The sequence below is a fragment of the Megalobrama amblycephala genome, linkage group LG19 (assembly GCF_018812025.1).
Source record: "Megalobrama amblycephala isolate DHTTF-2021 linkage group LG19, ASM1881202v1, whole genome shotgun sequence".
NCBI classification, from domain to species: Eukaryota; Metazoa; Chordata; class Actinopteri; order Cypriniformes; family Xenocyprididae; genus Megalobrama; species Megalobrama amblycephala.
Window position 1 is genome coordinate 490,001 of NC_063062.1, and position 20,117 is coordinate 510,117.

The following is a 20,117-nucleotide window of genomic DNA, read 5'->3' on the forward strand; positions in this document are numbered from 1 at the left end:
CTTCTTCTGTCCTGATTTCTTCAAGGGGAGGGTCTATGGCTGGGTAAATGTATGGGCTTTTTCAGATCTTTCCATCTAATGGACAAAATAAGCTTGTGCAATTAACATATGAACGTGCCAGAGAGGACAGAAAAACACAATCAGCCGCAAGATCACGAGGAACGTGTTGAGAATTCAGGAATGGTGAAGAACATTGTGCTTGGTACCTTTTCCGTCTTCAAACCAAACTTCAGCCGACGAAGTTTAAATCCCGTCTGGCTCGCGCGCTTCCCATAATGTTTACGCATTAGGTCAGTAAGTGGAGAGTCTTTTGTGGCTGATCCTGTTTTTAGTGGGTTAGTAACCCTTTTCCTTGTCTGCTCAAGGACCCAAGCGATCTGTATTAGGCATGAGTAAAACTACTCATTTACCTCAAATCCGTTGGTGCCGTTTCTGACGGACCGATCTGTGTTTTCATTAGTGAGGACGACGCGAGTCTGTAGCGTGTTGTTGAAGCTGGAGAAAAGGATGAAGAGAGGACGAGTCTCAAAGCGTGTTTTACTGTGCTGACTGTTAGCACGGCAAATACAAAATGGAAAAATATTACTGAGCATCCTGCCACATCCCTACTGATGACATCATCATCCTCATCATCATCAGCTCCTGAACTGAGGCTTCACCAGAACAGCAATGACACTCTCCAAAATAACCTGATGATGACGAGGCCCGTGTGATTCACAGCTGTTTGTAAATCTCACACCAAACCATCTAGAACATTCCCTGAGTCTCAGCCGAGCCACGGCAGGAATGCGGTTCTACCTGCACACACACACACACACACACACACACCCACGGGAGCCACACCTGAACTCTGACCTCAGACAGCACTGAGCTGCACCCTGATTGGAGCAGACCTCGGGAGAGGGCGGAGCTGTGACTGGACACACATTCCAGCAGTGCAGTCGGCAGGTCAAACTGCTCCGACACGAACTCACGAGCAGAAACACAATCGCGCAGAAAACAGCGCATGACACGAGACTCAAATCACTCCCTGTGACGTCATCAACCAGCCAGATCTCACGGTTTGCTTCACACGCCCCTGACGGCCACGAACCGACACCGTTAGTCACATTTACACAGCGACAGACCTGAAGCCAGAGAACAGACAGACAGAAATGTGATCAGTCAGGTCCGGTTGCTAATCATGTTAGCCTTAACTTCTAATCCTCAAAATAGCTATATGCATCTACACATATGATGTCACACAGCTTGTGTATCGTCAGTTTAATGAGTATTTTGAGGATGGATTACTTCAGGCTTTAGCATGTTAAACTGACCCAAGCTTCACTCGGTCGTGACCCGTCCTCACATGCGTCTCGCTGCGGTCAGCAGGTTAAACTCAAGCCGAAGCTGGACGGTCCTGTCACTTTCCTGAAGCTCAAAGTCACTTCAAGAGTCTCCAAACACAATTCAGTTTGGTCACAGGATGAATCAATATCAATCTGGACTGTTTTCCAAAACAGATCAGACCGACTAAAGTCAATAAGCATGACGACAATTAAAGGGATTGTTCAGACACAAATTATAAATCTCTCATCATTTACTGCCCTTCATGACTTTCCCGCTGCAGTGGAGCACAGAAGAAGAAGTTTGGAAGAACATTGGGAACTGAACAGCACTGGAGCCCATTGAGGACAGGATAATGATTTTTGGCTTTTATGCCTTTAATAACCAACTCCAAATATAATTTGTGTTTCTCCCAATCATAGCCGTGGTTCATTTCACAAATATGCAATCTTTTAACAAGCATTTAGAGCGCTGGATTGACAGCAGGTTGTGGCGTAAGATGACCCGTCTGGCCACATTTTTGATGACTAGCTCAGAGCGTTAGCTGCTCCACTATTCCAACATTAACTTTCACGCTCTTTAAAGTGCCTCTTTATGCTTTTTCAAATATGATCTTTCATGTAGTGTGTAATAAAGCATACATTTGGCAAAGGTTTATAGATCAAAGTGTACAACAAATAAGTCATTGTGTCCTAAAGGAAAGAATCGATTTTGAAACGAGTCGTAATTCCAGAGGGGTTTAGAAAGACAGAATCTAACTGAGACCGAATCGAACCGTTTCAGACACTGAGAGAAAAGAGCTGATGCTGCAGTGGATATTATGAGGAAATTAAAGTGTTTTTGACCTTGGTTGCATGTGAACCTGCTGTAGGAGACTCTAAAACAACATTAGGAACCTTTAAATAGCATCTTGGCGCACTTTAAGAACACAAGGCCAGATCTCCATTCAGCACAATGATCGTCAGTACTACTGAGGGTTGATGGGAACATGGTGCTGGTTTAAGTCATTTACTTTGGCTCCCAGGGCAGCAGCAGATGGTTGCGGCCAACACCATCTGGTGATGGAGGCTTCAATCCCCACTGGATACCAGCGTCATTTACCAGCCGTTAAGTACTATGTGGGGTCTACAGTGTCCTGATCTCACACACACAACCTGCAGTCGGCAACTTGACAATGTGTCAGATCAGCGTCAATAAACTCGTCCCATTCATGTAACTGGAGATCAGCGGCAGCTTGACTGTCTGGTCTCTCTGACACTGGGTTTAAATAGCCACTCCAGTGTAACGCCTCATTCAACCCGACGGCCAGTGAACTACACATCATCTACAGCGGTTTAGGGTTTAGTCCTCACTGTTTATCGGCGTCTACCTTCTCAAACAGCAGCGACAGAGGCCATTCCACACTATAACAGGTTAATGTGGAGAATGAGGTTAATCTATAACCCTCCTGTCACTGAAAGAGCCTCCAGCTGAAAACTGAGCCATAATCGATCAACATGACATCAATAAAATACACCCACAGTGTGGAAAAACTAGAACAATGAGCAAACCTTTAAACATCTGGATGTAAAGTGTGATGTGAGACTGAGAAGTGACAATCTGCTCAAGCACTACAACATACTTTTTATTTTACATACACACAGACACAGTAATATTGTGATTGAAAAGGGTTACTCTACTGCCACAAACTTTATGATGTAATAATTAGACTGCAGTTTTGGTCTTGTTTCGCGGTGTTGTGTGATTGAAACTCAACTGACTGCACAAACTGGTCCTACAGCTTCTTAAGAAACTAGCAGTCCTTCCAGGCTGGTTTCACTCGCGCGCGCGCGCACGGCAGCGGTTCAGAGTGACAGCACCGGTGTGGCTTCAGCTGTCATCAGCACACTTTCGCATTTAACAACCATTCATATTTGTACTGATATACGTTTGCTACAGTTCAATCTTCTGACAGAATCATAAGATCATGTGAAGGTTCCTCTGTGCGGGGGCTGCTGAATGCACGCGCAAATACAAGCCAAAAATCACCTGCTGTTCAAACACAAAACCCACAATCCGCACACAATCCAACTTCTTGCGCCTAAAGCATCGCCGCTCAATTCAGTGAACTGAAATAAAGCCACCAGATCGAATGTACGAAGCGCGTGAAATGTCTGGATAAGCGCGCGACACGGAGGCGAATTAATTCACTTTTCGAAGAGAAATAAAATGATTAACACATTAACAATCCACACGATTGATCTGATTCGATTCTGCCGCTCGCGCAACAAATGTAACTAACCTTCAACCTTTGATCTGTCATTTCTCATCCATGAATAAATCTGCAAGAGTTTCTGTCGACGAAATGACAGCGAAGAACAAACACACGAACACGACAAGATAAGAAGTGACTCGCCGAGGTCACTTACCCCATTTCGCTGCCTATAGCTCGGATCTGTGGCGTGTATGAAGCGGCTTTAGTTACAGTAAGAGTCGGAAATCTCCCGCATCAGTTCCAGCCCCGAATATTTCGCTCGAGCTGAAATGTGATATTCCCGAACGAACTCCGGCTCCGGGATTCTGCCGTGTGATTCCTCAACTCCCGCCGCGGACACCAACTTTCAGCCGTGCTGGTCTTTATTAATATTTAAAGGCTGTAGCGGTGAAACGTGTCAATAAATGTGGGAGTGTTGAGTTCAATCCGCCGCAGATGAATATGAATTCAAACTGAGCGACAGTCAGACGCGCTTCAGCAGCGACGCGCCGCGGATCAGCCCACACACACACACACACACACACACACACACACACACACACACACACACACACACACACACACACACACACCTTCGTCGCCTTTTTCCAGCCTGATAATATACTTGAGACAAACTGATAAACTGCAGCCAATATTGTTTTCTAGTAAATCATATTAAACTTTTCGTACTTACATTTCTGCAGAATCGCGGGCGTCTCGCGGCTCCAGAGCTGCGGTATCAGAAGCGACTGATCCAACTGTTCTGCATTATTAATTAAACCACCAACCAGCCGTAAAACAAAAGCCAACGTCAGTAAAAAACACAGAGTTTACGTGCAAAATACTTGTAGTGGAAATACAAAAAACATCGCAACAAGCAACTCACACAATGAAACGGTGTATCAGTGAGAAGATGCGTGGATTGTGAAGCGTGGGAACAAAATCTACCGGAACCTTCAGTGAAGCTGTGAGGGAGTGAAATAAGAGTTGCACGTCACGTGTCGTGCTGTTTTTGCTTTTGTCAGGTGAGATTTCCGCTTGATCAGGTCGGACGCCGTCGTTTATTTGTTATACTGAAACGGTCTGGTAAAATCTTTAGGCACCTGTTCCCGCCATGTCTTGCGCTGCTGACTATGACGCGCAGTTCGCGTCGCGTTTCTCATCGGAGGACGCGGAGTTCCAGCGGTACCGGCAGCGCGCGCCCGATCCGCCGCCCGTGGTGGAGAACTGGAGAGCGGCGCGCGGCCGCAGAGATAGACGGTGACTGAGATTAATGTCTAACTGTGTTAAAACAGATGTAATTGACGGCTGCTAATTAAACATATAAACGTGTTTCCCTCCAGAGCTCCGGAGCGGCAGCACGAGCGCCGCGGGCATCATTTCCCGGACCGCCGCTATGAACGAAACTCCGGTTCTTACGGCCAGAGGTCACATTACTGACACCGACCGAGCGAGTGTGTGACGCGGATGCTGTTTGGTTTATCATTTGTTGTTCTGGTGGAATTACTTTTGCCTTTGTGTAAATAAAGTACTTTAAATGATTTCTTAACCTTCCTGTTTGACTGAGTCCTTTAAAAACCGCACAGAAGGTGAATGTTTAGATTGAAATGAGATTCTGCAGCAGGGTGGGATGTCTGAGGTCACGACTTTACAGAATTCCCATGCAGAATAAAAAAAACATTAGAAAAAAGCACAAGGGTTGAACAAAGACAAATAAGAAAAGCCTTGAATTTCCATTTCTGAGCAAAGACATTATTCAGTCCTACTGGAGCGAGAGTGAATGTGTGTAAATGTGATGTGACAGCGCTGGAGGGCCTCTCTATATCTCTCTCTCTCTTTCTCTTTCTCTCTCTCTCTCATGATGGCAGACACGCGTGTGCTGCTTCTCCAGGAACAGGCCTTGTGTTGTCTTCAGACTGACTGCTCTTCAGTGTACAGGAGTTGAGTAAAATATCTAAAGATATACAAAGTAATTGAAAAGGAAAGATAAAATGAATGACGTACTATAAAAACACATTAAGAGATTGAGGCAAAGAAAACAAAAACAGACTGTCTGTCTCTTCCCTGCAGCACAATGTGACCCGCATCAGGACCAACTGTGTGTGTGTGTGTGTGTGTGTGTGTGTGTGTGTGTGTGTTAAAGGCTGTTAGTTCGCATCACTGCTGCTGCTGTGTGTGTGTGTGTGTGTGTGATGTTCGTCTATTTTTATCCTCTAAAGCAGCATTTTGAGCCTCAGGCAGCGCGTCACACTAATACAGTCAACTGGAAGGAAAAGCAGAAGCACAGAAGAATCAAACATCTACAGACTTACATACAATAACACTTTACAGGAGCTTGTAGTTTAGTGTAAATGTGTGTGTAGATCAAATGATTTCAGATTGATCACGTGTTGTTTGGCCATCATTGACTGCAACAACACAATTCAATTAATGCTATTCTTGATATATTCAATACTCTATTAAAGAATAGAGAATAACCCTAAACCATCTCCAGCTCTCTTTAATATCTGCATTACCTGTTGCTCGTCCATCTAGATTAATCCACACCAGAACTGTCAGTCACCAACAGTGAGAAACAGGTCTGCACTGCCGCCTAGTGGAAGAATCAGCGTCAGTGCATCAGCTTCAGAATAACATTTCAAACTTCAGAATGTTCAAAGTTGATCAAACTTTCTGCAGAAAGTCATTTCATCCTTGTGATGATGAACTGCAGAACAGAAAACATGGTTTGAGACTCGTGAGCGTGTTCACATGAGGCTGAAATACATGCATCATTTTATTATCAGAGAGGAAAACACTGTACATACACGACTGTAAACATGGTGACCACTGTTTAAATGAGCCTTAATGCTGCACTGAGCTGGAATGATAATATCCATGATCCCGTTCATCCGTGTGGGTTAGGGTTAGATCTGGGAACATTCACCACATGTTCCATGTTCACATAATCACAGAAAATCAAAATACAGTGAATGTAGCGGCGAAATGAGTTTATACGGTTTCATCCCGATTGTGAAAAACCTGCAATTAAATGTTAATGAGTTTCACGCAGCTGTAATTAAAACTACCTGCAACATAAAACAAGATTGGTCTGATATATCAAAAAAGAATAAGTCAAATTTGGTGAATATTCCCCGAGTCTGAAAAAGTTTGCAATGAAATTCAATCTGGTGGACGGGCGATATGTTTGACAACCGGTGAAATCGATCAAACTCTATACACACCTATACATGTGCAAAATGTCTGACCTAGAAACAGTGGCTATCATTAAAATCTGCCTCAATAAAGGCCAGTCTCGTTTCAGGCTAAACAATTCAGAAGACACGAGCAAAAATGATATTCTGACGTGTTACATGAGAACAATTTGATGTCAAAACAACTTTTGGTCACCTTGGTCTGAAGATCTGATGAGTATTTCAGAAAATTCAAAACATTGGAGAATGTAGTCGGGTGGAAAATGATGAGGGAAAACGATTAAGTTTCTATGCCACACGGTTCAAACCATACGAGAAGAAACACGAGCGCAACTTTGATCTGACGGTGACGTTACGGGATTCGAGATCTGCCTGGATTCAGTCCCAACATCCCACTGACGGACACAAACCCCAAAGACATTTTAGAAGTGAACTACTACACAAAGACACGACAGACGAGCGCTTGCATTCCAATGAGTTTATTCTGTAAAATTCTTGTCAATAAACAGGAAAAACAGTTTACATGTGGCTACAAACCTTGAAAATGCAACATGTATGAGGCAATAAAAATGAAACGACAGGAAAACCACATTGGTGAGTGCGAATTTACCACAGATGTGTCATCTACCATCATCAAAAATAAATAGAATATATTCTTTATATAAACAAAGATAAGAAATAATAAAAACAAAGGGCCGGTTTTCTGTAGGGAAGAGTCTGTGATCAGGAACGGACAGACAGAAGAACATCATCAACATGTGGAACTACAGCATGCCACTAGAAAGGCTAGAAAACAACCAACCCACGACACAGAACCGCTAGTGCTGGGAGAATATACAGAGATCCTACAATCTACAGCCAAATCAAATGTACAGAGATAATAGAGTTAAACTCTGCTTGTGCACGAGACTTCATACAGACTCCACGCTTCCACTCGCTTCTCTCTCGGATTACGGAAAAGCGTGAAAGTCGTCTGTTTGATCCACTGTGAGAGAAAGAAATCTCTATCACGACACGAGAGGAATGAACGAGATCTGAACGGACTAAAGCTAAACCTCTAAAATCAAATCAGCAGAAAGGAATGACGTTTGTGTGTGAATCCTGGACGTTGTGTTTTCTTTTACTGCGTGTGTGTGTGTGTGTTTGACTGACCCAGATAATAATGTGTGAGTTTGCAAGCGATCAGTGTAATAAGATGCATTTACAATATGACATATCAGCGTCACGAGCCGTCGTCCGATGATCGTCTAATGATCCTCCCGGAGATTCTGCCGGAAGAGAGAAAAGCAGCAGTCAGAGAAACGTCACGGATCCGCTGCTGTCTGGGATTGAGGATTATTCCTGACAAACCTTCATCAGCTCATGAAACATTAACAACAGAGTCGACTGAGCGACTCAAACTCTCTCGCCTCTGTTATCGTTTTAAACCGTTTAACAATAGAGGTCTGAACCTGAGCCAGTTACTGATTTATAAACAGCTTCGGTTCAGGTTGTGTTTGTAACTAAAGAAACACTATATATATTTGTGTGTGTGTGTGTGTTTGCTGTGTTGTGACTGAAGCACTGAACTGATGAAATCTCTTTCGGTCAGAGCAGAAGATGTGGAAGAGGAGCGCATCTCTTTCCCGTTTTTCCTCTTTCCATGCGATCCTAAAATACAGCATGTCACAAAACGGTATTTGCTGTGAGAAACGGACTTCTGGTCGGATTCGGGCTTCAGTTCAGACCTCTATTCGGCGATTAGGTAAAGACTGTAATGAGTGATTTCATGAAGCCGCCGTTACTGTCAAACAGGGTTATATGTGCGGATCAGGTCACATGCTCTCACCCCTTGACTGCAGGTCTTGTCTGAAGAGTTCTGGATGTTGTTGTCATGGTCACCAGCCTCCGATCCGCTCTTCTGCTCATCTTTCCCATCCTTCTCCAGATCTTCATCCCCCGATCCCTTCCTGGACAGCTTGGACGACATCTAGGAGAATTTTAGAGTGAAACAGGCTTGAAGAAACTCTCATCTCTCACGCCGCTACACTAAACTTGTTCAAGCAGCACTACGTATATGAACGTGCAGGACTCTGTTGCTAGGCAACAGCTGTTGCTAAGCGAGGGCTCAGCGAGAGGCTGTAAGCGTTCAGACTCATGCTCTAAAACATATCAAATCCTTCGGCGATTAACACTTCATCACATCCCAGCGACGGTTCGAGGGTGAAAACATCTCTGATCTCAAACACAAGCTGCGTCCCAGATGACGTACTATACACTACACACGTTCACTATATAGTGTATGAGGTTTAAAAGGTGATTTTGTCATAGTCTGATAGCGTCCAGCGTTCCACACTTCCTTTATTCATGCTATTTGAAGAGCTCTTTTTCTTGTTGGAATTTTCAGTGTGAACAAACAACTACTAAATAGCAGAGATTCTGTGGCACATTCTGCCCCCTGCTGACCTGGAGCTGCACTGACCTCATCATGATCCATACAGCTGAAGAAAACTCATTTCATCGATTCAGCGAACACACGACTTGATTTATGCAGATTTTCTAAGTATTTGGCGCGTGTCCCGAGTCCGTTTTCTCTCCCGATCTAAACGCCTCATGGAGTCAGTGCTGCTCTCAAACAACATGGATTCTGAAATCCACACAGAGATAAAAATTAGGCACCTTTGAGGATGCTGTTTTTTTCCGCTTGGATCCGACCTTGTCACTCTTCATTTTGCCCTCCTCTTCCTCGCCCACGGAGTCGCCCTCGCTGCTGCCGTCGGCCGCGTTCCCTCCTTCCCCCTCCGTCTCCGACGAACTCTGCTGCTGCACCACCTGAAGGATTGGGACAGACGGACGGATCGGATCATGTGACCCTCACACACGCTTGAGCTCATCAAATACTCCAACTCACCTGGTAACCAGTGAATTTGACACCAGGGTTGTTTTCAATTTCCCACAGGCCTTCATTAAACCCTTTTCTCTTGTTTGACTTGCCAAACTTGTCTTTATATTCCTTGTAGGGCAGCAGGTCTTTAGGGCCCAGGAAAGCACTAGGAGACACACACTGTCTGATTATTGGTTGTTTATACAGCCGTCCATCACTAACACACTGAAACACATCACTGAATCACACACACACTCACACACTCACACACACACACACACACACACACACACTCACGTCTCATGGGTACCAAAGAAGAAGATGGGGTATTTATTAGCTGGCGGCTTCACGGCTCCCTCTGGCAGCTCATCAATCTAGAATAAAACACACACAGCTCAGCACTGAACTCTCACTTTGTTTGGGAACATTATTTTGAATGAATGTGTGTTTTTATTCATCCAACCACGTCTGACCTCATGTTTACAGATGACCCTCTTTCCCAGTTTTACCTCATTTCACGTTTTACTCGCTTTAGATCTTTACATGCATGTTTGCCACTTCTGCTGTTTTTCTTTAAAGAACACAAACACTTTGTGGATGATTCGGATCCTGATCCAGTGTCCAGAAATAAAAGACCACTTGATCTGAGAACATGGTGGGTTGGGTTTAAAATGAAGCGGAAATCTAAACTCTATTATGGGCCCAGATCATCTAACACACACACACGGATCAGAACGGAACGGTTCGAACTGAGTTCGGTTCTTCCACGCGCCGCAGATGAACGTCATTCAGATGGTTTTGAATGAAATGGTGTCGCGCGGGCCGAACGGGCCCAGATGAGGAACAGCTGCTTCCTCAATAACATCAGCAGCACAAACACACAGCTATAAACCCAGCACACAGCAGAATAACTCGGAACCAGACCCTTCCCGTGATTCAAACACTTCATAAACGCCTGAAATAACCCAGAGCCCCAAACGACGAGAACGAGCGGATCATTTCACACTACAGAGAGACAAAAACACTTTCACACTCATGATCCGCGTGTCGGAGGCTGTACTGATGCATTAAGATCCCTTTCCCGCCGTGTTCGCCCTTATTTGCACGCAGAAGCCGCCGCTCGCGCTCCGCGGGGGTGTGTGTGTGAGTAGCGGCCCCTCTGAGCTCCGGTAACCGGCCTCCCCGCCTCTCCGCTCGGCTACTGCTCGTACTCACCCTCGCCGGCCAGTGCGGGTATCCCTTCATCTTGGCGAAAACCAGATCTCCAGCTTTATATTCCCGGGGCCGTGGGCGAGCCATCGCGACACACTCACTCACCGAAGTGAAAAACTGCACGATAATCCGCGGGTCTCGAGCTCAGCGGCGAATGATCGACCATCAATGTTTTGATCGCAGTTAATAAGGAAATAAATAATGAAAGAGGAGAAAGGGCCTGGAGAAACACCTCTTCCCTCGTCTTCTTCCTCCTTAAACACTGTAGCCGATCCTTTCGTCGCGTAATGTTCAGCGAACGTTATATTTCGTACGTATTTGGGATTTTATTCCGTTCAATATGTGGGAATTCATTTTATTCCAGACAGACACACACACACACACACACACAACACGTGTTTCAATCCAGCATGAGTTTATTTTTTTAAAGGGGAAAGAAAAACAATTAGAACCAGGACAGCAATACATTTTCCTTTACATAATGTCTTTCTATTAACATTGTTTATGCCAACAATGAAGCTCATAGATTTATTTCAAACAGGACATTTACATCTCAATATAGGGTGAATTCAGGGTGATCGGGACACTTTTTGCCACTGTGTCCCAATGTGTGTCCAATCAACCTGAATTCACCCATTATATGTATAGTTTGTGGAGTTTTTACAAATATTTTGAATCTGTCACATGAAGAGGAATAATGAGATTAATGTGAACACTGTTTTGTGGTGAATCAATAAAGGCCAAAGAAACTGACTTGGGTAAAGTTGGTTTTATATTCGCACATTCGGACTTCTGATAAATTCAGACTTTCCAATAAATGTGCAATAAATTAATGTTTGCAAATTTTAAAATAGGCAAGTATTGTTTTAATGGCATATTTACTTGTGAATGTCCAATGTAGTGTAATTAACAGGGCTATTGAATACGGATGTCCGAATGTGCGAAAACCAACTTTACCCAAGTAAGAAACTCTGTGTCTGTCTGTGCTTTACAGAAGATTCACTGGACGAAACACAAACCGCTTGAACACATTAACATAAAATCAGATGAATCTGAGGGAATGTGTTCAGTAACAGCCTCCTGTCGTTTCTGCTCATCTGTTATTATTATTATAACACATGAAGCCGGTCTATAGACTGTACAATCCAAGAGGAATCTGAAAACTTAGTGAATACTCAGAATTAAGCACAAATCATCATAAAACAAAACGCCATGAACCCTCAGTGCTCTCTACAGTTAAACAGCAGAAATAATTCCATCAAAATACAATCAGACCAGATCACACTCTTCATTAAACACCTCCACCACCGCCTGTTTACACTTCAATGTCAAAACCAGAGAAGTTACAGGTGATTTCAAATCCTCTTGTAAATGTGGCCCTTATAGTTATCAAAATCATAGTTATCATAAACATTAAACATTATCGCCTGATCCTCTCAACAAACTGTTGGTCCAAATGTATTTGTGGCAGTTTAAAGACCAGCACAAAAAGTGTCTTTTCTGTGAATAATTACACAGACTTTAAGTAAATTTAAAGAAAAAGTTCTGACTGCAGTAGAAAGTCTGTTGGAATATTTAAAGAAACGGTTTACAAAAGCACTAAAAGGATGAAACAGAACAATGCAGTAACGGTCTTCTGGGATATGATTACGTGAAATAAACATTTCTCAATGTTAGATCCACCACCAATGACTTGAAAGGCTTCAAGATCTTGATTGGACAGCTTTACTCAGATCCCATATTAGGGTTAGGATGTTAAAAATGTAATGTCCAACCAAAAGAAGAGATTAACAGTGTGTTATCTTTAATTTCACTGCATCAGCAGTTTAACATGCTTCCTTACAGTGAATCATTGCTTCAGTTCAGTTGCTGCCATTTAAGAATTTTCAACGATATTTGTTTTGTTTTCCATTAACATGAATGAGAGCCACAGTAATGAAACACATGTGAGGTCAGTGGGAATGTCAGTGATCTTTCAGCACATGATCAGCTGGTGCAGTGCTGAATGTTCGCCTGTAGGGGGCAGAACTGTCACACTGACACACGTGGTTCCCAAAGCTTCAGTGTCTCTCCTCCAATCACACTGCAGTCACTCCTTTTCCATTAAAGGACAATATTTGCTCCCTTAAAATGATTTTCAGGTGCAGTTTTTACTTTTATAAAGGCAGAATTTTTCTAACCCTATTAAATGTGTTTTATGTTCAAATTCAATTAATGTAATTATTAATATAATAAATACAATAAATTAAACTAAACCGATGTAAATCAAATGAAATCATTATCAACAAAAGCCATGTTTGCACTGCAGTGGCACGAGCTGCGTCTAGATATAATGGTAAAAACGAAGTGATACCTTTGAATATTAAACTAAAACCGCCAGTAGGTGGCAGCAAGTCACTGTCTTAATGAGTGAGTGGCTGTAATTATGAACGAGTCATTGAATCATTGACACTCACGATTCGTTCACGAAACAAATACTGGCAATACTGTGTTTAAAATGAACATCACTTAAAATTACCCTTTTGTTTGTTGAACTGTTGTATAAAATCAGTCATATTTGCAATTGTGTGGATATTCAGGAAAAAAATTGCATTCTTGCTTGAATAATATGATTAACATTAAAAACAAGAACTCACACAGAGTGTATTTCTGTATCGAAGAGAGTTTGAGTCTTAAATCGATCTCACAGTCTGTGTCTATAGGCTATTTGTTCTTCATGTAAGTGCTAAAACCGCACTTTTACAAATAAGGTACATTGTCGAGAACGGCAGTAATTAGTGTGATTTGCTAGCAGACTTCTGTGGGTATCTGCAGGTTGGAGTAATGAGCGTGACAAAAGGTCTTTAATTTGATTGGATGTCACGTATTTGACCTTTTACGGCACTACAACCTTCCTGTTTTTACATAGAGGCAGCATTTTGCCTGTTAGAAATACACTTGAAAATGCTTGAATTTAATGCTATTTTAAGGTGGGGTAGAATGAAATGAACGGCAAAAAACAGCATTTTGTTGCCGTAGCCCCTCTGTCACCTCATGAACCCTAGTTAGGAAACTAGTGCTCACATCTTTCATAGGACAGATTCTTTTCATCAGTTTTCACTCTTAGAGGAGTAACAAGACCTTCTGGAGCTACTTATGGTCATATTCTGACTTTCATGGTTTAAGTTTATTTCAGTTATTTCACAGAAACAACCATTCTAGTTGAAGCTGTCATGACAGAGCAACCGCTGCAAATCCTTTTGTTCTTCCAATCAGAAGTTACGTCAGAAATAGATCAGGGAATTAGTTTACTGTGTAGACAGCAGCGCTGATTATAACGGGTTCTTTCTGCTTTAGTCATTTGTGGTGTAGAAACTGTGTACATTTGAAATGATTTAAATGCAGAGATTGAAATATTGTTTTCTTTTTTATTTATATAGCTCTTCTCTTCTGAATTTTCTGTGCTGCGTCCAGCTGATGTGACGGAGCCGATTATGCCTTCACTGAGAGACTGACTTGCTTTACAGTATTAGTTTGTAGAACGGTTTGTAAAGACGGTCCTTCCAATACTGCAACTGTAACTGTGATTCTTCAGTTCTCCACTAGGTGGTGATAAAGACCCAATCATAATGACTATGACTAGAACAAAATCAAGATAAAAACAAACTGATAAATGAATCTGCTTTGACATATTATTATATGAATCCAAAGGAACACATATGTTGTTTGCATTTGTTGTTTATTCATACATGTATTGTAAAAGTCTTTTCGGTGCTTGTCAAAATAAGTACATTTCTCTTTTATTTGTCATCATCAGCCCGTCATGCCAGACCTGCCTATTAAAGACAAGTGATTTGGTCACACTTTAGTTTAGGGTCCAATTCTTACTATTAACTAGAATTTTAACTACGACTTTTGCCTTAAATAAACTCCTAATTACTGCTTATTAATGGTTAGTAAGGTACTTGTTAAGTTTAGGAATTGGGAAGGATTAAGGATGTAGAATAAGGTCGTGCAGAATAAGGCATTAATATGTGCTTTATAAGTACTAATAAACAGCCAATATCCTAGGAATATGCATGCTAATAACCAACTAGTTAACAGTGAGAATCGGACCCTAAGCTAAAGTGTTACCGGTGGTTTTTATGTTTCTTATATAAAGTGAAATTGATCATATTCTCAGAGACTTTACATATTTAAATTGATAATTTTTTACTTTTAAAGCTATATTTTCCAACAGATGGCAAAAATCTTTACACTAAACCATGGCAAATCTTTCATGTTATCTCCATGAATGAAAGTTACTTTTTTAAAGTGATTTTTACATAAATGGTTATTAAAAAAACAAACAAAAAAAAAATATATATATATTTATTCATTTTTTAAATATGAATTCAAAAATGCCATAAATCCCCCCCAAAGCTACATAAATGTAGAGTAAAACATTTAACGTAAGTAAAATTACATTTGATAAAAAAAAAAGTTACAAAATCCCATTTTATTGTCTGGTACATCCCAAACGAACAGCTTACAAGGGTTGAAGAAGCGGGCCTCTGCGTGTGTTTGCGCCTTCCGCTGCTGAAAATCCCAGTGTCGGAGCCGCACCAGAGGGAATGGCATCATTGCAGCCAGAGGACGACAACACACACCCTCAATAAATGATCTAAATATTTGTCATCTTTTTTTCCTCAGATTGTTCTGCCACAGCAGCCCCGCAGCCCCGACACGGACGGGTTTCAGCCCCCTCAGCGCATGTAACGCAGCCAGACTGAATTGTGGGAAATGAGGCAGACGACCAGTAAATAACAGTTGCCATGATGCCCCTCAGCTCCTGCCGCACTGCCACCGAAGCCTGAAGTGCCACCGGCGGAAACAGCGGCTCGCCTCCACAATTTGTGCACTTAACACTTGGCTTGGCGCATGACAGGTGCTTATTTTCCTGCACCGGGGGCTTGTGCATTGAATAGAGGCTCTGCTCTGGCCATCATCATCACCATCCTCTTCTTCCTCACTGTAACACCATCATCATCCGAGTCTGATCATGTAACCAGACACCAACAACCTTAATCTGATCTTTGCCCCTTCATCTTTACATCTGTTTAAGAGAAGAACTGAATTGTTGAATAAAAAATGAAACAACAGTTCTGCGTTCTTCCTCACCATCGGGTTTACAAACTGTCAGACTAGTAAAATCCACGATCTTGCATTATCTCCAGTGATGGCCTGCCAACACTTTACGCTCTGCATATGTGGAGTCAAATCCCGTTCCCGTTCATTTCAGTCGTAGATCAGCGTCCTGCTGGGCCTTGACACAAACTAAAGCATAGAAATGTCATACAGGGCTTGACATTACCGCCCGTCAATCCGCCTGATGCGGGTGTCTTTCAGCAGTGGCGTGTAACGCGGTCAGTCCTGTGGACACTTTGGCGGGTTGAAATTTATATATATACATTTTTCAATTGTAGTCTTTTAAAAAGGCATCTGAGATACTAAACTATGTGCAAGATTTGAAACGCTTCTAATACTAGTTTTCCACAGAATAGATAGACGAAATCTCACTTTATTTGCTCCGGATGAATATTGTTGGTGTTACAGGGCTTGAATTTTGCTGACGTATTGTGCTTATTACGCATAATTTTATTTATTACTGCAGATTTTGTTCTCACACCCAAAGTGCGCACACATAAAGCCGCCTCTCAGTACTAAACTGAGTTATTGTGCTTAAACAGTCAAATACACCCAAAACAATCAAAACGCCGGGAACACAAATTGCTGGTCTTGCCGAGTATTAATGTAAACACGGACAAGTTATGTTTAAAGGGTTAGTTCACTTCAGAATTAAAGTTTCCTGATAATTTCCTCACCCACATGTCATGCATGTTCATGTCTTTCTTTCTTCAGTGGAAAAGAAATGAAGGAAAACATTCCAGGATTTTTCTCCATATAGTGGACTTCACTGGGGTTCAACGGGTTGAAGGTCCAAATGTCAGTTTCAGTGCAGCTTCAAAGAGCTCTACATGATCCCAGACGAGGAATAAGAGTCTCATCTAGAGAAACCATTGGACATTTTCTAAAAAAAAAAGAAAATTAAAAAGAAAAAAAAAGGTAAAACAACGATGTCGAAGTTTGTTTTGAAGTTGGAGAAGAAAATGAGATGGAGTTTTTCTACCGCGGTACTTCCGCCTACGTCACGCGTGACCTTGTTGGAACTCTTGCCTGTTTACTAGTGATTCGATTGGCTGTTTTGGACTGTACAAAAATACAGAATGACACGATTGACAGTCCATCTGCTAATCTTCAACATGTTTACCTAACCCTAACAACATCCATTTTGGAATGAGATATATTTGGAAATGACTATGAATTAAATGCCGTTTTGTTTGTTTGTTCTTGTATTATGGTGTCTGCAAGCAATGATTGCTGTAAAACTGAAAGCCATTCACTGATTAAGAATCAGAATTAAAAATAACTATATATTTAAATCTAAGCAGTGATTTTGATCATCTGGTTAATTTGTGATGTTTTGACTAGCACAAGTTCGGAATAGCTGATAAACGAAACGTTTCGTAGCCAAATTACCTGGTGCACCTGTGAGAGTATGAGAGCTCATGTACACAAACGAGAGTTTTGGTTCTTTAACAGTCGCTTCGTAAGAACGGAACCGTGTCCTGATAAATAATTAAAACACTCGGCACAAGATTCTCTCGCCTTGATCGCGTTCCTGGATTGTGATCACGATCGTCTCGTTGAAGTCCTTACCTCTCACGCTCAAAGTTACAGTCCCAGCTGTCATTCCCGTCTCCCATCGCTGCGGCTGACGATTCAGAAACATAAATGGGATCACACCTCTTTTTGTCCTTGTCAATCACGAGAGCGGCGTTCCTGTCTCCGGGCCGCAGGCGGGACTGTAGGGAGGGAGTGTCACACGGCATTACGGTCCTGCAAACAGAGCAAAAAGCAGCTTTTTAACATAACAAAAAACCAAGCGATGCATTATTAAACGGGCAGATCAGGCACAATTTGAGTAAAGATGTTGAATGTTGAGCCACGGGTTTCAGCAGCGAGCAACAGCGACTGCTCAGCCGCGCTCGACATGAATAAATGATGACCACAAGATCAGCGGCGTCCGACGTGAGTGCTGTCTGACGGACGTGCAGGAGTCCAGCTGTAGCGACACACACACACACACACACACACACACACACACACACACACGTTCGTTTTTGTGAATTGTGGGTCATTCCATAGGCGTAATGGTTTTTATACTGTACAAACTGTATTTTCTCTCCCCCTACACTAACCCTAACCCTAACCCTACCCATCACAGGAAACTGTGCACACTTTTACTTTCTCACAAAAACTCATTCTGTGTGATTTATAAGCCTTTTGAAAAATGGGGACATGGAGTAATGTCCTCATAAGTCACCTCTTCTTGTAATACCTATGTCATTATACACATTTGTGTCCTGATATGTCACAAAAACACGCGCGCGCGCACACACACACACACACACACACACACACACACACACACACACACACACATGGGTCCATGTGATCTCAGGCCCGTTTTCTCTCTGTTCCGCATAACTCTTGTTTGATTGCCATTCGTTTGCAATAGATGCAGTGTGGGCAAAAAGACCAGCTACGTCTCTGGAGTGTGTGTGTGTATGTCAGTGTGTGTGTGTGTTTGTTTGTGTGTGCGTGTGTATGTCAATGTGTGTGTGTGTGTGTGTGTGTGTGTGTTTGTTTGTGTGTGCGTGTGTATGTCAATGTGTGTGTGTGTGTGTGTGTGTGTGTGTGTTTTTATGTGTGTGAATGTGTACCTGTGTGCGTCTGTGCGGAAGTTCTTCTCTGATTAGGCTGTTTGGGACACACACTCTCTCGGACCTTGAGAACTTCTTCCCACCATCCTTGAATTAGACACTGCAGGAGAACATAACAGGCAATATTCTCAGTTGCACCATTCAGTGTGTGTGTGTGTGTGTGTGTGTGTGTGTGTGTGTGTGTGTGTGAAAGACACAGCCTTTATGAAGCATATATTTTGAAATGTAAATTAGACTAATAAAATAATGACTAATAATATTAACATCATCCTTGATTAGCGTCTTTTAATTCATGTCTGTAGCTCAGAAATACTGCACACATCCAAAACAGGACAGAAAATACTGTTAAATACACTGTTAAATAGATGTTAAATACTATTTAGAATGTTTCCGTGATAAAAATATCATAGCTTTGTTTCGACTGACTGTATTTTCTATTTTCTTTCTTTTGTAATCATATGATCTGCACTTTTTCAGGTCACATGATAATTCAGAATGTGGCGGCATGGACTCTTTATGCAGACTGTGATGACACGTTTTAACGGTTATTAGCATCGTAAACGCTGCAAAGTTTTTTATATTTAAATGTTTTTTTTTTTAAATATATGTCCATTTATGATACTATTATTTGTATTATAATACCTTTGCATGAAATTACAAAAAAGCTAGTCATCACTGCTGTGCGGGTGTTTCTAAAACAGCGGCTATGGAAGTGACGTGAACATCTCTCTCTCTTCTGACTGCCGTTATCAACACTGTTGTGGAGTTTTTCTTTTGCTATTTGGGCAAATGGGAACACCAAAAATATATTTAATGAAGTCATTCACCGCTATAAAAGTTTACCCAACTACGACGACTTCCGCTCCTGAGAAACGCGGCAATGCGAAAAGGTCAATCAAACGTTCGAGAGGTTCAAACATCGGCGACTCCTTTAGACAGTTTTATGATGAATTCTTACATTAAATGTAATGAAATGTAAAAAGCTCCATCTTCTTCTGTTTAATAAAACGTTAGAGAAATAGACATCCTGGCTACATTTTGAACACGCTAAGCAATAAAGTCATTTCATACAATAAAACCAATAAATGCGAGTTATTACAAGAGATCTGACTGAGGTGAAACATGTTGCTCAAAACGATTTTAAGATGGATCCTCCTCAAAAGATTGTAGCGTGGTGGGCATTTTCAAAAGCCGCACATCAGACACTCTGAAGCTCATTGTGGAGCGCAGACATCTCTGGTCAAGCCTTTTGTTCTCACTTGGGAACCACTTATAAGAAAACAAGTCTAGGGTTTTAGCTCTAAAAGCTCATGCCAGTAACGGTGTTTCCATAGCAATCCAAGCACACGACTGGCTAAAACATAACATGGAGACTGTGCAATCCAAAGCACCTTTGACCTCTGACCTTCTGCTAGATGATATGGATCAATAGGACCAGTTAAAGTTCTTTGAGCTGAATGGAAGTTTGTCAAAAGAATAACTGT

The 20,117-nt window shown here is 42.0% G+C and overlaps 3 protein-coding genes across 8 annotated transcripts in view; 1 reads left to right on the plus strand and 2 right to left on the minus strand.

Moving 5' to 3' along the window:
• homer2 (homer scaffold protein 2) overlaps positions 1-4,585 on the minus strand; it is a 14,746-nt gene extending 10,161 nt beyond the window's left edge. Inside the window, exons 1-2 of one of the 6 annotated variants that reach the window (XM_048168842.1) lie at positions 4,446-4,585; positions 4,254-4,317 (exon numbers count right to left, since the gene is read on the minus strand). In XM_048168842.1, the coding sequence (XP_048024799.1) occupies positions 4,254-4,255 (2 nt within the window). In that variant the 5' untranslated portion in view covers positions 4,256-4,317; positions 4,446-4,585. Of the gene's footprint in view, positions 1-410; positions 654-843; positions 1,128-3,607; positions 3,644-3,734; positions 4,093-4,253; positions 4,323-4,445 lie in introns of those variants that run through there. The other 5 variants (XM_048168841.1, XM_048168839.1, XM_048168838.1 and 2 more) reach the window with 5 other exon arrangements.
• A 78-nt stretch (positions 4,586-4,663) lies between these two features.
• Positions 4,664-5,108, plus strand: LOC125254286 (RNA guanine-N7 methyltransferase activating subunit-like). The gene is made up of 2 exons (XM_048168845.1): positions 4,664-4,819; positions 4,903-5,108. The coding sequence occupies exons 1-2, from the start codon at positions 4,674-4,676 to the stop codon at positions 4,997-4,999; spliced, it is 243 nt and encodes an 80-aa protein (XP_048024802.1). The 5' UTR covers positions 4,664-4,673; the 3' UTR covers positions 5,000-5,108.
• A 2,108-nt stretch (positions 5,109-7,216) lies between these two features.
• hdgfl3 (HDGF like 3) lies at positions 7,217-11,220 on the minus strand. Its single transcript, XM_048168844.1, has 6 exons — positions 10,832-11,220; positions 9,914-9,990; positions 9,644-9,782; positions 9,412-9,564; positions 8,582-8,722; positions 7,217-8,021 (listed from the first exon to the last, which is right to left on the minus strand). The coding sequence occupies exons 1-6, from the start codon at positions 10,913-10,915 to the stop codon at positions 8,001-8,003; spliced, it is 615 nt and encodes a 204-aa protein (XP_048024801.1). The 5' UTR covers positions 10,916-11,220; the 3' UTR covers positions 7,217-8,000.
• Positions 11,221-20,117: the final 8,897 nt, after the last annotated feature.

Excerpts from the sequence above, each read along its gene's own strand:
- LOC125254286 (XM_048168845.1), top strand. The coding sequence starts at position 4,674 with ATGTCTTGCGCTGCTGACTATGACGCGCAGTTCGCGTCGCGTTTCTCA. Across the intron at positions 4,820-4,902 it reads CGCGGCCGCAGAGATAGACG|AGCTCCGGAGCGGCAGCACG; the intron begins GTGACTGAGATT and ends GTTTCCCTCCAG.
- hdgfl3 (XM_048168844.1), bottom strand. The coding sequence starts at position 10,915 with ATGGCTCGCCCACGGCCCCGGGAATATAAAGCTGGAGATCTGGTTTTC. Across the intron at positions 9,991-10,831 it reads ACCCGCACTGGCCGGCGAGG|ATTGATGAGCTGCCAGAGGG; the intron begins GTGAGTACGAGC and ends GTTTTATTCTAG. Across the intron at positions 9,565-9,643 it reads TCAAATTCACTGGTTACCAG|GTGGTGCAGCAGCAGAGTTC; the intron begins GTGAGTTGGAGT and ends CCAATCCTTCAG.